At 38.9% G+C, this 17297-nt stretch overlaps 1 protein-coding gene across 7 annotated transcripts in view; it reads left to right on the top strand.

Moving 5' to 3' along the window:
- USP32 (ubiquitin specific peptidase 32) overlaps positions 1-17297 on the top strand; it is a 213005-nt gene that overhangs the window by 65296 nt on the left and 130412 nt on the right. For 3 of the 7 annotated variants that reach the window (XM_063655612.1, XM_063655610.1, XM_063655609.1), the window contains exon 2: positions 16535-16628. The exons of the other annotated variants lie outside the window; for them this stretch is intronic. In XM_063655612.1, the coding sequence (XP_063511682.1) occupies positions 16535-16628 (94 nt within the window). The remainder of the gene's footprint in view (positions 1-16534; positions 16629-17297) is intronic. 7 annotated transcript variants of the gene reach the window in all.

Genomic DNA, 17297 nt, shown 5'->3' with positions numbered 1-17297 from the left:
GGCTCATGCCTTTAATCTCAGCACTTTGGGAGGCCAAGGTGGGTGGATCACCCAAGGTTAGGAGTTCAAGACCAGCCTGGCCAACAGTCTCTACCAAAAATACAAAAATTAGCCGAGCGTGGTTGTGGGTGCCTGTAATCCCAGCTACTTGGGAGGCTGAGGCAGGAGAATTGCTTGAACCCAGAAGGCGGAGGTTGCAGTGAGCCGAGATTGCGCCATTCTACTCCAGCCTGGGCGACAAGAGCGAAACTCTGTCTCAAAAAAATAAAAAAAAAAGAAAACAAACCATCGTGTCAAATAAGGACCCAAAATCAGGTTACCAGGGCAGAGGGTGTGATGAAATGCAATCTTTGATTGATGATGAATCTGTGTATCAGTAGGAAATGCATCACCTGTTTCGCAAGTAAATCTTACTTATTTTATCAAAGTGACATGCACATAGTTAAAATAGAATAAAAAAAGAGTTAGTGAAAACAAGAGTTCCTATCCTTACCTAGCTCAATTTTATCAGGGTTCCAGAAGCAACCAGTTTCTAGTAGTTACTTCTGGTACATACCACCATTTAGTTCTAAATATTATTATTTATTTTATTTATTTATTTTTTTTGAGACAGGGTCTTACTCTGTCACCCAGGCTAAAGTCCAGTGACTTAATCTCAACTCACTGCAGTCACCTAGGCTGGAGTGCAATAGCAGGATCTCAACTCACTGCAACTTCTGCCTCCTGGGCTCAAGCAATCTTCCTGCCTCAGCCTCCCAAGTAGCTGGGACTACAGGCATGTGCCACAGATGCCTGGCTAATTTTTGTATTTTTTGTAGAGACAGGGTTTTGCTGTGTTGCCCAGGCTGGTGTTGAACTGCTGGGCTCAAGCGATCTGCCAACCTCAGCTTCCCAAAGTAATGGGGTTACAAGTGTGAGCCACCGCGCCTGGCCCTTTACTGTTATTTTAAAATAATTTTAAACTTATCTTTTGCTTTGCAGTTGTAGAAGAGATGTGTATTTAACTTTCTTACATCCCTCCCTGACAAAATTCAGTGCAAGTATATCACAATTTTTGGTTAAATCACTGTTATTTACAATATTATGACTATGTAAATATTCTTGCAACATAGTGCACTGTGATATAGGTTTCTTTCTTTTTTTCTTTTTTTTGTATTTTGAGACAGGGTCTTGCGCTGTCACCCAGGCTGAAGTGCAGTGGCACGACCTTGGCTCACTGCAACCTCTGCCTCCCAGGTTCAAGAGATTCTCCCTCCCACCTCAGCCTCCCAAGTAGGTGGGATTACAGGTGCACGCTGCCATGCCTGGGTAATTTTTGTATTTTTTGTAGAGACAAGGTTTCACTATGTTGGCCAGGCTGTTCTCGAACTGCTAACTTCAAGTGATCTGCCCTCCTCAGGCTCCCAAAATAGCTGGGATTACAAGTGTGAGCCACTGTGCCCAGCTAGGTTTCTTTCTTATTCAATATTTTGTTTTTCCTGGTTTTAAAAATTGCCTTATTTTTTCCTATGCTTAGTTTTCATAACACCTGTAGCTAAATCATTTTAAATCTTCCAACAGTTTTTTGTTTTTTTTTTTGAGATGGAGTTTCGCTCTTGTTGCCCAGGCTGGGGTGCGATGGCATGATCTCGGCTCACCGCAAATTCTGCCTCCCGGGTTCAAGCCATTCTCCTGCCTCAGCCTCCTGAGTAGCTGGGATTACAGGCATGCGCCACCACACCTGGCTAATTTTGTATTTTTAGTAGAGATGGGGTTTTCTCCATGTTGGTCAGGCTGGTCTCGAACTCCCGACCTCAGGTGATCTGTGGGCCTCAGCCTCCCAAAATGCTGGGATTACACATGTGAGCCACCATACCTGGCCTATAACAGTTTTTTAGTATAATTTTCTGAGACAAAGGTTAATTTTTTACATTGCTTTTCAAAATGTATTTTTTATTTCTGTTGAAGTGATGTGAGACATCAAGATAAGGTATCAATGCATTGAAACAAAGAAAAGATAAAGTATCAAAGATGAAATGAGGGCGACTTTTAACCATACCATTTACATGTTGTTAATTACCATTAATAACAATGGGAAAATATAAATATAAAATTCTATCTATAGGAACCCATTGATCCTCAGGGGTAGGGGAAATAAGGTTTAAGAATTGGTTTCTTCTCTTGCCTCATGTGGAAGACACTGAGATAGTCTTTTTCAAATCAAGTTAGTAGCATTTTTGACAATGTGTTTTCACTTTTTTCTAGAATCTGGTTAGTTTTTTAAATAGTTTTTAATTAAAAAAAATATATATATATATTTGAAACACGGTCTCACTCTGTCGCCCAGGGTGGAGTGCAGTGGTGCAATCATAGCTGATTGCAACCTCGAACTCCTGGGTTCAACCAATCCTCCCACTTTAGCCTCCCAAGTAGCTGGGACCACAAGTGCACCACCATGCCCAGCTAACTTTTAAAAATGTTTTTGTAGAGACAAGGTCTCACTGTGTTGCCCAGGTTGGTCTTGAACTCCTGGCCTCAAGCAATCTTCTTACCTTGGCCTTCCAACGTGCTGGGTTTACAGGCATGAGCTATTGCACCTGGCCTGGTTTATGCTTTTAAAAAATTATTTTATAGTTTGCACTGCTGATTCCTTAAGCTATTTAATTTACGGGTGGCAACTTTACTAGTATTCTACCTCTGAAGAAGAATTTCTTAATTTCCAAATGGCAGAAGCTGTAGAGATGTTTTGATGCTTTTTAGAAAACAGTAAAGCATATAATACTTCACATGAAGGTTTATCTTGAACTACTTTTCCAATCTTCCTTCTTTCTTGTTATATTTGACTTTCAGAAATTTTAGGTGAGAAATAAAAAGCCTTATAGGAGCAGTATTCAGCAAAGTGTGTTTAACCAACTTTGTTACATACACCAGTTCTTTGCTTTAAAAGAAATAGTGTTTTGTTTTTCTTAAAAGCTTTTATTGAGCTATAATTTACATGTCACACTATTAAAGTATACAATTCAGTGGCTTTTAGTATGTTCATGGAGCTGTGTACCCATTACCACAGTTTCATCTCCCCAAAAAGAAACCTTACTTTAACAGTCATCCCTGTTTTCTTCATCCTCTCCTCTCACAGCCTTTGGCCAACTAATATACTAATCTACTTTCTTTCTGTCTATATAGATTTCACTATTTTAGTAATTTCATATAAATGGAATCATGGTTTTCCGTGATTGGCCTCTTAGATGAATCTTGAAAACATGCATCAGTCCTTTATTCCTTTTTATTGTTGAATAATATTTCATTGTATGCATATATACAACATTTTGTTTATTTCATCAGTTAATGAATATTTGGGTTATTTCCACTTTTTTGTTATTATAAATAATGCTGCTGTGAACATTTGTATACATTTGCCTGGACATATATTTCCATTTCTTTGGATATATACCTTGCATGGAATTTCTGGGTCATATGGTAACTCTTCATTTAACTTTTTGAGGAACTGCCAGACTATTTTCCAAAGTGGCTGCCCATTTTACATTTCTACCAATAGTATATGTGGATTCCAATTTCCTTATATCCTTGGAGTTTAATTATCTGTGTTTTTGATTATAGCTGTCCTAGTGGGTGTGAAGTTGTGTCTCATTGTGGTTTTGATTTGCATTTTCCTGATCTCCAGATGTTCAAATTTCTTGATTGAATGGACTAGTAAATCTGAAATGAAAATATTTATACATTCATGTGGTATATATGTATATGGAAATTTGTAATTGGCATAATTGGCTCAAGCCATTTTAGTGCTTTGAAGAATGTTGTTGATATATGGTATTTATATTTTATATGGTGGTTCTATAAATGTAACTCCAAGTCTAGAACCCAGGGACTATCTCCTTTTTTTGAACCCTAAGTCAGTTAATTTTCATGTTTTCTAATCTTGACCCTTTTTTGAAATTCTATTTTTTTAGTGTGTAGAACAAACATCAGAACTTTTCTGAAATTACATCTATTTATTACAGTCTATTTTTAAAATACCCATTAAGTTATTAATTTTGTATAAATAAATTTTTGTGAAGATTTACTAATATAGAGAGCCAAAATGAAATCCACGTGGATTTCAAGTTGTACATACCATGTTTTTTCTTGGCTTTTAGTATAATGCTTATTAAATTCATTGATTTAAGAACAATATCTTAAACACTTAAATATGATTTAGGGAGCCAGGCATAGTGGTATGTTTATGTAGCCCCAGCTACTGAGGAGGCTGAGGTGGGAGGATCCTTTGAGCCTAGGAGTTCGAGGCAAGCCTGGGCAACATGGCAAGGACTCATCTTAAAATAACCTTAAAAAAAAATTTGGCCTATAGAGTTACCTACTCAGTTCACTTTAAAGAACCAGCATGTTGAGTCTTATATTAATCACATCTTATAAAACAGTGGGTCTATTTTGTATCTAGTTGTCACATTTTACTTAACTTTTTTTCTCTGTCTCATAAAGACATGCTTTTATTCTATTTATTTCTGTTTATTAAGTTTTCTCAACAGTCATTGAATGCCAACTATGGGTACTTTATTGCAAAGGGATGACTAAAGTGGCAAAGTTCAAAGACAATTTCTTTTTCAGTTAGTATCACTAGGGCTAAAAAAAAAAAAGCCATCTGATTAAAATAGTTACCACTGAGGTGTTAATGATTAATAGAGTTGACCATCACAAGGAATGGTCACTGTTAAAAGAGAAGCTTGTCTTTCCAGATTTCCAATTGATAGATTTAGGGAAGTGGCTTAAATTTTTTTTGTTGTTGTTACTGTATTTTTCATTGTAAAATTTTCATTTGGTCTTCTGTATTTTCTGTTACTATGTTTAAACTGTCGTGTTTCCATTCATTTCAAGAATGTTTGCCTTCATTTCTTTGGGAATTTTTGTAATAGCTGTTCTAAAGCCTTTGTCTATATCCAATGTGTCTCACCTGATTGTTGGTACCTGTTGATTGATTGTTGTTTCCTAACTGAGATGATAATTTCCTGGTTCTTTATGTGCTGAGTGATTTCAGATTATATTCTAGACATTTGGAATATTGTGTTATGAGACTCTGATTGTTGCTTTGGAGATGTCAGTATATTTGTTTTATCAGATCATTGATAATGATGGGCTCAGGGCATCAGTTCCCACCAGTCTTACGTTGGTTGTAGTTCCAATGTCAGTTAAGTTTTTAGAGTCTTTGCAGTGGTATTTGTATCTGTCCCATATGTGTACCACCCAGTGGCTAGCCTGGGACCTGGGTTTTGGTCTATGCTGAATTTTAATTCTCAGACTTTGATAAGCAATTTAGGCTTATATCCATTCATATACAGCTAGGAGGTATACCCAGGAGTTCAAAAGACAACTTTCCTGAGCTTCTTCCTCTCCTCAATATTCATTTTACTTTCCATTTCCCTGGATCTCCAATTTTCAGTCCTCTGGTTAGAGAGTTAGGGCTTTTAGTTATACTACTGTGCCATATACTTTGTGCTACTGCATCTTGTATCCAGAGCCAAGTTGTAGGAGGTAAGAGGACAGAGATGGGGAAAAAAAGCAATGAGAATTTGTCCCATTCTCCTAGGACCATAGCTACTCTGTTTGGAGAGGGTTGTAGGCTAAATAATGGCTTCAAAGATCTCCAGGTTCTAGTTCCTGGAACCTGCATGTGACATTTGCCTGGAATTCTGGTAATCATTGTACATGTTCTAAAATGCTAGTTTTATTGCTTATTACCCTTTCTGAAAATATTTTTATTTATTAGGGAAACTCTTCCTTGATTACTAAATAGGTTTATTTAACTGTGTGCAGCACGTCCTCAAATAATGTCATCTCATTCACTCATTCAGTGTTGTTTTTCATTATAATGTTGAGGAAAAAAACATCAATTTCTGGCCAGGGCCACTGTGTGGTTTGCATGCTCCCCCACATGTCTGTGTGGGTTTTCTCCAGGTACCCCAGTTTCTTCCCTCATCCCAAAGATGTGCACGTTAGATGACTTGGCATGTGTAAATTGTCCCAGTCTGAGTGAGTGTGGATGTCTGTGTGAGTGTGCCCTGTGATAGGATGGTGCCCTTGAGCTGCTGACATAGGCTCTGATTACCTGTGACACTGAACAGTAATAATTGGGTAGATATAGTAATTTATCTTACTTGTTTTTATTAATCTTCCTCAAATGTATGTATAGCTTACATTTATTTCAATGTTTAATATTAGAAATGTTTTGGGGTATTTATTTAGAAGTTTGGCGATATTTTTGTGACCAGAAACATACCTCAGGAACTTGACTCTTGTTTATATCAATTAACCTGTGGTAAAATTGGTTTCATTCTACCTGGTATCATTTGAAGTTGCAGTTTCCAAGAACCTATCCATGATGTTAAATGGGGACTTAATTGTATTCTTGGTAGTTTGTTTAAATAACTGTTTGGGATTTTCAACAGATTACTCCCTGAAAATATATTGTGTGAGAGAAGGGTTCCAATGCTGATATTGAAGATACTTATGCAGTCATCCTTGGTATCTGTTGGGGATTGACTCTAGGCCCACCAGGATACCAAAATCTGCAAATGCTCAAGTCCCTTAAATAAAATGTTTAGTATGCACACACCCTTTACCCCCTGTATGCTTTAAATCATCTCTAGATTATTTATAATACCTATGGCAATGTAAATACTACATGAATAGTTGTTATAGTGTATTTTTAAATTTTGTATTATTTTTATTTTTATTTTTGAGATGGGGTCTCACTCTGTCATCCAGGCTGGAGTGCAGTGGCGCTATCTCGGCTCACTGCAACCTCTGCCTCCTGCGCTCAAGCATTCCTCCCACCTCAGCCACTTGAGTAGTTGGGACTACAGGTGTGCACCACCACTTCTGCCTAATTTTTATATTTTTTTGGTAGAGATGGGGTTCACCATGTTGCCCAGGCTGGTCTCGAACTCCTGGGCTCAAGCAATCTGCCCGTCTCAGCCTCCCAGAGTGCTGAGATTACAGGCATGAGCTACTGTGCCTAGCTCGCAGAAGTACTTTCTATCTAAGTGTTTATTATACTCGTATTTATTATCTGAATATTCTTAATCTGAGTCCCTGTATTTTACTATGTTTTAAAATTTTTGTTGTGGCAAAATATATAAAACATAATATTTGCCATTTTAACCATTTTAAAGTGTACAGTTCACAGACACTAACTACATTCACAATATTTTGCAGCCGTCACCACTATCTTTTTCTAAAACCTTTCATCATCCCAAACAGAAACTCGACTCATTAACCATTAATGCTCCCAACCCCTTCCCCTAAACCCTCATAACACCCAGTCAACTTTTAGTCTTTATGAATTTGCCGATTCAAATTACTTCACATAAGTGGTATCATATAATATGTGTCCTTTTGTATCTGGCTTATTTCACTTAGCATAATGTTTTCAAAGTTCATTCATGTTGTAACATGTATCAGAACTTCATTCCTTTTTATGACTGAATAATATCCCATTGTAACTAACAACTTATTTTAAAAAGTGGTCAATTTTTCACTCACATCCTTCTCTAACATTTCTCTTACAAGGCTACAGTTTTTGTATCTTGCTACATGTTGGATATTATAAATTGATGTAGCACACCAGCTTGAAAATGATGTAGGATATCATTAATTCAGTAAAATTTTTGTGTTTTGGTTCTACTCCATTTAAGTTTGGGGGCAGTAAAACAATTCTATAAATTCACCTGACCTAGTCCCAGCCTCTTTTTCTGAGTTTGGAGGTGGGGGTGCAGCTAAAAGCCACTAATGATTTTGTCACAGTTTTATAATCCTGAAATTTTTGTTGTCTTTACTTGAGTCTCAACTGGAAATCCGCTGCTTCATGGAGATGGAGTTCAGCTGTTTGAATTGGGAAACTGGAACTTTCCCTTCTAGAGATGCGAACAAGTCCTTTTCGCTGCTGCTTCTTAACCACAGTTAATATGCATAATGGTTAATCCCATGCTGTTCTCTAGATGGAATTAGATTAGTGAACAGTAGGAGAATATATAATTCTTTAATCACTACCATTCAGCATAAAATTGTATTAGCCTAAACAAGCAAAAAGGTCATCACTTTGTTGGCTAAAAATTTCAAGCTTGATCTTCTTCTATATCTTTATATATGCTGAGTTTATAAGGAAACTGCAGTTTAAATAGATTAAATTTAATTTTGTTGCTTTTAGCCTAGTGTCACAGCCTAAGATGAATTTGATTTAATTCTGTTGCCTTTTAGCTATCCCTACCAACTTTGTCATTTACAAAACTGATACACATGCTTTCTATGTCATAATTTGTACCACTGATTTTAAAAATGTTTAACAGTCATGATCAATAACAAAAGCCAGTTGGCTGGTTTTTTTTGTTTGTTTTCTGTTTTCTTGAGATGGCGTCTGGCTCTGTCGCCAAGGCTGGAGTGCAGTGGCACCATCTCAGCTTACTGCAATCTCTGCCTCCTGAGTTCCAGTGATTCTCCTGCCTCAGCCTCCCAGGTAGCTGGGACTATAGGCGCACGCCACCATGCACAGATAATTTTGTATTTTTAGTAGAGACGGGGTTTTACCATGTTGGCCAGGCTGGTCTCACTGTGTTGCCCAGGATGGACTCACTGTGTTGCCCAGGCTGGAATGCAGTGGTACCTCAATCTCCCAGGCCCAAGCAATCCTCCCACTTTAGCCTCCTGTGTAGCTGGAACTATGGGTGCATGGCACTACACCTGGCTAATTCTTGAATATTTTGTAGTGGTGAGGGTCTTGCTATTTTGCCCAGGCTGGTCTCAAACTCCTGGCATTAAGCGATCTTTCTGCATTGGCCTCCCAAAGTATTGGGATTTATAACATGAAATTAACCATTTTAACTTTTTTTTTTTTTTTTTAGACAGAGTCTTACTCTGTCACCCAGGCTGGAGTGCAGTGGCTTGATCATGGCTCACTGTAGCCTTGACCTCCTTGGCTCAAGTAATCCTCCCAGCTCAGCCTCCCGAGTAGCTGATACTATAGGCATGCGTCACCGTGACTGGCTAATTTTTAAGTTTTTTTAATAGAGATGAGGTCTCACTATGTTGCTCAGGCTGGTCTCAAACTCCTGGGCTCAAGTGATCCTCATGCTTTGGCCTCCCAAACTGCTGGGGTTATAGGCATGAGCCACTGTGCCTGGCCCATTTTAATCACCTTTAAGTGAACATTTCAGTAGTATTAATTACATTCACAATGTTGCCCAATCACCATGCCTATCTACTTTCAACATTTTTCATCACTCCATTTTTCTCAAATTTACATGGAAAAATAATTTTTCTTTCATCACACCAAACAGAAATACTGTACCTGTTAAGCAATTATTTCCCATTCCTCTTCCTCCCCAGCCCCTGATAACCTCCAGTCTACTTTCTACTTCTATGAATTTGCCTGTTCTAAATATTTCATTTAGTGGAATCATACAGTATTTGCCATTTTGTGTCTGGCTTATTTCACTTAGCATAATGTTTTCAAGGTTCATCCTTTTATAGCGTATATCAGAATTTCATTCCTTTGTTTGTGTGTTTTTATGAGTCGAAGTCTCGCTCTGTTGCCCAGGCTGGAGTGCAATGGTATGATCTCTGCTCACTGCACAACCTCCACCTCCCAGGCTGAAGCAATTCTCCTGCCTCAGCCACCCGAGTAGCTGGGACTACAGGCGCCCACCACCACACCCGGCTCATTTTTGTATTTTTAGTAGAGACGGGATTTCACCATGTTGGCCAGTCTGGTTTTGAACTCCTGACCTCAAGTGCTCCGCCTGTCTCAGCCTCCCAAAGTGTTGAGATTACAGGCGTGAACCACCGTGCCTGGCCCATTCCTTTTTTTGTAGTTACAGGAACAACACAGAAGAGAGACAATATTAAAAATATGTACTTACTAGTTGAACTGCGGAAACGTGCTCACTGAAACACTTTGACTTGCATTAATGCTTTACATACCCATATTTATATTAAAAATTCTCATGCAACATGAAAATAGAAAAACTCCCTATACCTGATTTCTGTTCCCCATTTTCCCACTTGCAGTCATTTACTTAGGTAGCTTTTCACCCCATGGGGAAAAAAAAATCTAGGGTTCAGAACTACCAGTAACAGGGAAGAGAGAATTTTTTTTTTTTTTGAGAATGAAATGTTACTTATGATAGCATATTCTTAAGCATGTGCTCCATATATGCAGCAAGGTAGCTGAATGTCTTTTGGCATAATTGTTACATGTTTGGCGTGGATAGCAGAGTGGTTGATGTCTTCAAAAAGGCCAACCATCATTTGCCTCCTGCAGAGCACCAGTAACTGTATTCTGGAAGCACAGATCTGTTTTGAAATCCCATATCAGATGCTGGAAGGGAGGTTTGTGAATCAGAAGTTCAGTGGACTTGTGATAAGGTTCAGTGTCACAGAGTACGAGGCCTGTAATGATGACGTTTCTTTACCCCTCCAATAGAGGGTGCACTCTTGTGAATGGCTTTTGTGGCTAATTGCTTCCTGGGTACTTTACCATGGTCAGTTTGCAGGCTATCTGTTTTGTACAGGCCATGCTATAGAGACTTGTTTACTTATTCTTCAGCTCCCTCTGCAAGAGCGCAGTGAGCTAAAGGTGCTAGAGAGCTGTAATGGCTGCAAACACCCATTCTTTTTTATGGCTAAATAATACTTCACTGTGTGTATGTACCACATTTTATTCATCTTTTTATGGGTTGTTTCCACCTTTCTTCTATTGTAAATAATGCTGCTGTGAATATTGGCATACAAGTATCTGTTTGAATCTCTGTTTTCAATTCTTTTTGGAACAGAATTGTCAGGTCATATGGTAATTCTGTTTACCTTTTTGAAGAACCACCAGGCTGTTTTCCAGAACAGCTGTACCCTTTTACATTTCCATCAACAGTGTATGGATGTTGCAGGGTTTTTTTACATTCTTGTTATTTATTCATTTTATTTTATTTATTTTTATTTTTTGAGATGGAGTCTCACTCTGTCGCCTAGGCTGGAGTGTGGAGTGCAGTGGCGTGATCTCGGCTCACTGCAACCTCTGCCTCCCAGGTTCAAGCCATTCTCCTGCCTCAGCCTCCCGAGTAGCTGGGACTACAGGCGCACGCCGCCACGCCCGGCTAATTTTTTTGTATTTTAAGTAGAGATGGGGTTTCACCGTGTTGCCCAGGCTGGTTTTGAACTCCTGAGCTCAGGCATTCCGCCCACCTCGGCCTCCCAAAGTGCTAGGATTACAGGCGTGAGCCACTGCGCCCGGCCTTATTCATTTTATTATAGCCATTCTTGTAGGTGTGAAGTTGTATGTCATTGTGGTTTTGATTTGCATTTCCCTAATGACTAAAGATGTTGCATCTTTTTATTTAAGTCATTTGCCCTTTTTTAAATTGAGTTGTCATTTTGTTGTTGGATATATAATCCTAGGCTGAGTTTTTTTCTTCTTTCAGTATAGTAAAATTGTTTCTTCTGTTGTCTTGTGGCTTGCATTGTTTCTGATTACAAGTCAGTGATTATTCTTATTTTTGTTTCACTTTATACCTTTTTCCCTCTCAGTGCTTTCAAGATTTTTTCTATTACTATTTTTCAGGAATGTATGATATACCTCTGTTTGGTTTTGTTCATCTTACATGTGAGTTTCTTTGAGCATTTTGGATTGGTGGGTTTATCGTCAAATTTGGAAGGTGTTTCGGTACTGTTCTTCAAATATGTTTCTGTTCACCCTTCCCTTTTCTTGGTCTCTAAATACAGGTATGTAAAAAGCTTGGTGGTTTTTCACAGGTTACTGAGACTGATTATTTTCTCTCCTTTCTTCCCCCCACCCCCAGTTCTAGCTCTTTTTCTTCACCGTACTTCAGATTGGATAGTTCCTATTCCCGTTTCTTCAAGTTCACTGCTCTTTTATTCAGTAGTGTTTAATATGCTTTTAAGGCTACACAGGGCCAGGCAGAGTGACTCACCCCTGTAATCCCAGCACTTTGGGAGGCCTAAGCAAGTGGATCACTGGAGCCAAGGAGTTCAAGACCAGCCTGGGCAACATGGCGAAACCCTTCCTCTACAGAAAATACAAAAAATTAGCCAGGAGTAGTGGTATACACCTGTAGCCCCAGCTACTTGGGAGGCTGAGGTGGGACGATTGCTTGAGCCCGGGAGGCAGAGGTTGCAATGAGCCAAGATCATGCCACTGTATTCTCCAGTCTAGGCAACAGAGAAAGACCCTGTCTCAAAAAAAAAAAAAAAAAAAAAAAAAGCCACACAATAACTTTTTAGTTCAGATATTATATTTTTCACTCTAAAGTTTCATGTTTCTTTTTAAAATATAGTTTCTATTTCCATGTTTTTATTTTTGTTTAAATTCTTGAGCATATTTATAATAGCTGTTTTAAACTTCTTGTATACCAGTTTTTATCATCTCTGTCATTCTTTTGCCTCATAATTTTCTGGTGATTGGTTACAATTTTCTGTTTCTTGTATCTAGTAGCTTTTTGATATCTAGTAGACATTGTAAACCTTATGTTATAAGTACCTGAATTTGTTGTCTTTATTTTTAAAATGTTGGATTTTATTCTAGCACACACTTAATCACAGATTGGCTAATCCTCTTTAATCATGTGTTAAAGCTTTGTAATGGTGAGTCTTGAATAGACTTTAGTATAAGTATGGTTTACCTCTAATACTAAGGATTAACTCTTGGGGTCTCTCCTCAATGCTCTGGATGTTCAATGAGGCGTCTCTTCTGCTTGTCTGATAAACTCAGTGTGAGCTTTGGGTACTATTCCACTTTCTAATCCCTGGTAGTTGTTTCCTCAGTATATGTTCTTTGCTTAGACTTCAGGAATTTATACTTTGCATTTGTATGTTATTATTTATTCAGAATTTCAAGGGGCCCTTTATTATTCTTTTGGAGCTAAGCATGACTCTACCTTATGATATTTACATACAGGAAAGACATGGTTAGTATTATGAAACACATTTGAAGAAAAGAAACATTTTGTTCTATTGGACTCTGCACTAAAGAAACAGTAATGTGAACACACATACTTTTTAGTTTTAGAAGGAAAAGTTTTTCAAAACACACACATATAGGAACAGAGCTTGCATTTTTTTAATGTTATTTTATTTTATTTTTTGAGACGGAGTCTCACTCTGTCACCCAGGCTGGAGTGCAGTGGTGCGGTCTTGGCTCACTGCAACCTCTGCCTCCCAGGTTCAAGCGATTCTCCTTACTCAGCCTCCCGAGTAGCTGGGATTACAGGTGCCCGCCACCATGCCTGGCTAATTTTTGTATTTTTGGTAGAGACGAGGTTTTACCATGTTGGCCAGGCTGGTTTCAAACTCCTGACCTCAGGTGATCCACCCAGCTCAGCCTCCCAAAGTGCTGGAATCTGGGATTACAGGCGTGAGCCACCACGCCCAGCCACAGAGCTTGCATTAAATGTTAACATTTGAAATTTTATCAGTAAGTAAGTATGTTTTATGCAAATGAGTACTTAATGTTTTCATATACCATGGGCCTTATGTTGTGTTTGAGTTATTCTTCGAAGCTCACCAACATACAGCGTGACTTATTTTGTGAATTCATATTTCATCTTTGTCATTACCTAAAGATGGCTTTTAAGCATGTAGGTTGGTGACATTAAGTTCTTTGGAATGGTATATATTTTTTGCCTTTTTAACTTATGTATACTTTACTTTTTAACTCTGTGTCAGTCAGGATAAATTTTTTATCCTGGGCAACATAGTAAGATCCCATCTTTACAAAAAAAAATGGAAAAATTAACAAGGTGTGATGGCATGTTCCTGTGTTCTCAGCTACTTGGGAGTCCTCAGACTCCCAAGGACTCTTGGGAGGATCACTTGAGCCTGGGAGGTCAAGGCTGCGATGAGCTGTGGTTATGCCACTGCACTACAGCCTGGGCAATAGAATGAGACCCTGTCTCAACAACAACAACAACAACAACAACAACAACAACAACAACAAATGGAAAAGTATTGATCCTCATGAGACTTATATAAAATGAAAATTTGAAAACATTAATTTGGTTTTGTTGATGAATTAATCAAGCAGTTAGATTGGTGTACTAGAGTTTACTCTGGAAAAATATTTTCAAGCAAAAGTTATGAGCTCATCAGTGCTGAATTCTTACTAGTTAACAAAGTGACTTCTAACTCTGGCTTCCGCCTTCTGTCCTGAGATAGTATTTCCCACCCAGGGGCTGCTTTCCAGCTTAGGTCCTGGAATGAGACGACTTGGCACATTGCTTCAACATATGTGTCATGGAATGCAACTAAGGCCCAGAAAGTTAAGTGATTTGCTTAAGACCACATAGTTGGTATATTAATAAAGCCTGGCTTCAATGTCAGGCCTTTCTGACTCTAAAAGCCGTGATGAAACAGTATCTGTCACTTAACTATTTCCCCTAAGGAACTGTGGGATAACCCTTTACCCTATATCCATTAGACAGTGGAATGACCAGGACCAGAAAGCAGCAGTTGAAACATGCTACAACTGTTTCTAAACTCTGGAGACCTACACATATCTACCTTTTTTTTTGCTTTTGTTTGAGATGGAATTTCGCTCTTGTTGCCCAGGCTGGAGTGCAGTGGCGCAATCTCGGCTCACTGCAACCTGCGCCTCCTGGGTTTAAGGGATTCTCCTGCCTCAGCCTTCTGAGTAGCTGGGATTACAAGTTCCTTCCAGCACAACTGGCTAATTTTTTTGTATTTTTAGTAGAGACGGGGTTTCACCATGTTGGCCAGGCTGGTTTCTAACTTCTGATCTCAGGTGATCCACCAATCTCGGCCTCCCAAAGTGTTGGGATTACAGGCGTGAGCCACTGTGCCCGGCCTACATCTACCCTTTTTTGACCTCTTAACTATTAGACAGTTGGTAGGTTTTTGGTATGTTATAGTATAAGTCTTTTTCTTTGACAATACAGACAGATTTCCCTCTCTTCAGAGCTAATCATATTATTTACTGGGATGACATCATTGTCTGAAAGGAGGCTAGTGAGATCATTACCACATACATCAATCTTGTATATTAGTATAACAGTGTATTAAGTCTCTGACTGGATAGTCATGGCTACAAAATGTTTAAGAAAGTGTTTTTCTTTTCCTTTAGCGTTGCATAATAGATACGTATTTTTTGGGGTACATGTGATCATTAATTCATTCATAATTTGGAAATATAAAATCTCAGTGTACTTGGGATATTCATTACCTTAAATATTTGTCCTTTACGCTAGAAACATTTGAATTAATTTTTTCTAGTTATTTTGAAATGTACGCTAGATTATTATAATCACCTTACTGATCTAACACTACATTTTATTTCTTCTGTCAAACCGTATATTTGGTCCCATTAATCAACTTATCTTTATTCCCCCCTCCTCCCCACTACTCTTCCTATCCTCTGGTAACCACCAGTCTACTCTCATCTTTATGAGATCTACTTTTTTTTAGCTCCTACATATGAGTGAGAACATGTGATATTTGTCTCTCTGTTCTTGGCTTATTTTTGTTTTTTGGTAGTGATAAGGTCTTGCTATGTTGTCCAGGTTGGTTTCAAACTCTTGAGCTCAAGTGATCCTCCTGCCTTGGCCTCCCAAAGTGCTAGGATTACAGGCGTGAACCACCACACCTGGCCTGCTTGATTTATTTCACTTAACATGTTGCTGCAAATGACAGCATTTCATTTTTTTTGGATGGAATCTCGCTCTGTCCCCAGGCTGGAGTGCAGTGGGGTGATCTTGGCTCACTGCAACCTCCGCCTCCTGGGTTCAAGTGATTCTCTTGCCTCAGCCTCCCAAGTAGCTGGGACTACAGGTGCATGCCACCACGCCCAGCTAATTTTTGTATTTTTAGTAGAGACAGAGTTTTGCCACATTGGACAGGAAGGTCTTAATCTCTTGACCTCATGATCTGCCCACTTCGGCCTCCCAAAGTGCTGGGATTACAGGCGTGAGCCACCGCACCCAGCCTCTTTTTTCTGGCTGAATAATATTCCATTGTGTGTATATACCACATTTTCTTTATCCATTCATCTGTTGATGGGCACTTAGGTTAATTCCAAACTTTGGCTATTATGAATGGTGCTGCAATAAACATTAGTACAGGTATCTTTTTGATACATTGATTTCCTTTCTTTTGGATATATACCCAGTAGCAATTTGCTGGATCATATGGTAATTCTATTTTTAGTCTTTTGAGGAACAGCCATAGCTGTTCTAATTTACACAATGGCTGTACTAGTTTACATTCCTGCAAACGGTGTACAAGAGTTTCCCTTTCTCCACATCCTCACCAGCATTTGTTATTGCCTGCTTTTCTTTTCTTTTTCTTTCTTTTTTTTTTTTTCCTTTATGCAGTCTTGCTCTGTCACCCAGGCTGGAGTGCAGTGGCACAATCTCGGCTCACTGCAACCTCCACCTCCCAGGTTCAAACAGTTCTCCTGCCTCAGCCTTCTGACTAGCTGGGATTACAGGCGCATGCCACCATGCCCAGCTAATTTTTATATTTTTAGTAGAGACGGGGTTTCACCATGTTGCCCAGGCTGGTCTCGAACTCCTGACCTTGTGATCCACCTGCCTTGGCCTCTGAAAGTGCTGGGATTACAGGTATGTGCCACTGTGCCCAGTCTGCCTGCTTTTCGATATAAGGGGTGAGACTTTAACTCATTATAGTTTTGATTTGCCTTTCTCTGATGATTAGTGATGCTGAACATTTTTTCATGTACCTGTTGGCCATTTATATGTCTTCTTTTGAAGATTTCAGATCATTTGCCCATTTCTTTATTTTTTTTAGAAAGTGTCTCACTTCATTGCCTACGCTGGAGTGCAGTGGTGCAGTCTTGGCCCACTGCAACATCGGCCTCCTGGACTCAGGTGATTCTCCCACCTCAGCCTCCCGAGTAACCGTGATTACAAGTGTGTGCCACCACACCCAGCTAATTTTTGTATTTTTTGTAGAGATGGGGGTTTCTGCCATGTTGCTAACTCCACTAGGCTGGTCTTGAACTCCTGAGCTCAAGTTATCCGCCTGTCTCAGCCTCCCAAAATGCTGGGAATTTCCCCATTTAAAAATATAATTTTTTGTGGGTTTGTTTTTGTTTTGTTTTGTTTTGTTTTGCTAGTAAGTTGTTTGAGCTCCTTATACAGTCTGATTATTAATCCCTTGTAAGATGGGTATTTTGCAAACGTTTTCTCCCATTCTACAGGTTGTCTCTTAATTTTATTGATTGCTGCCTTTGCTGAGCAGAAGTTTTTAGCTTGATCAAATCCCATTTG

The sequence above is a fragment of the Pongo pygmaeus genome, chromosome 19, assembly GCF_028885625.2.
Source record: "Pongo pygmaeus isolate AG05252 chromosome 19, NHGRI_mPonPyg2-v2.0_pri, whole genome shotgun sequence".
NCBI lineage: Eukaryota > Metazoa > Chordata > Mammalia > Primates > Hominidae > Pongo > Pongo pygmaeus.
This window is presented reverse-complemented; position numbering and strand designations above follow the sequence as displayed.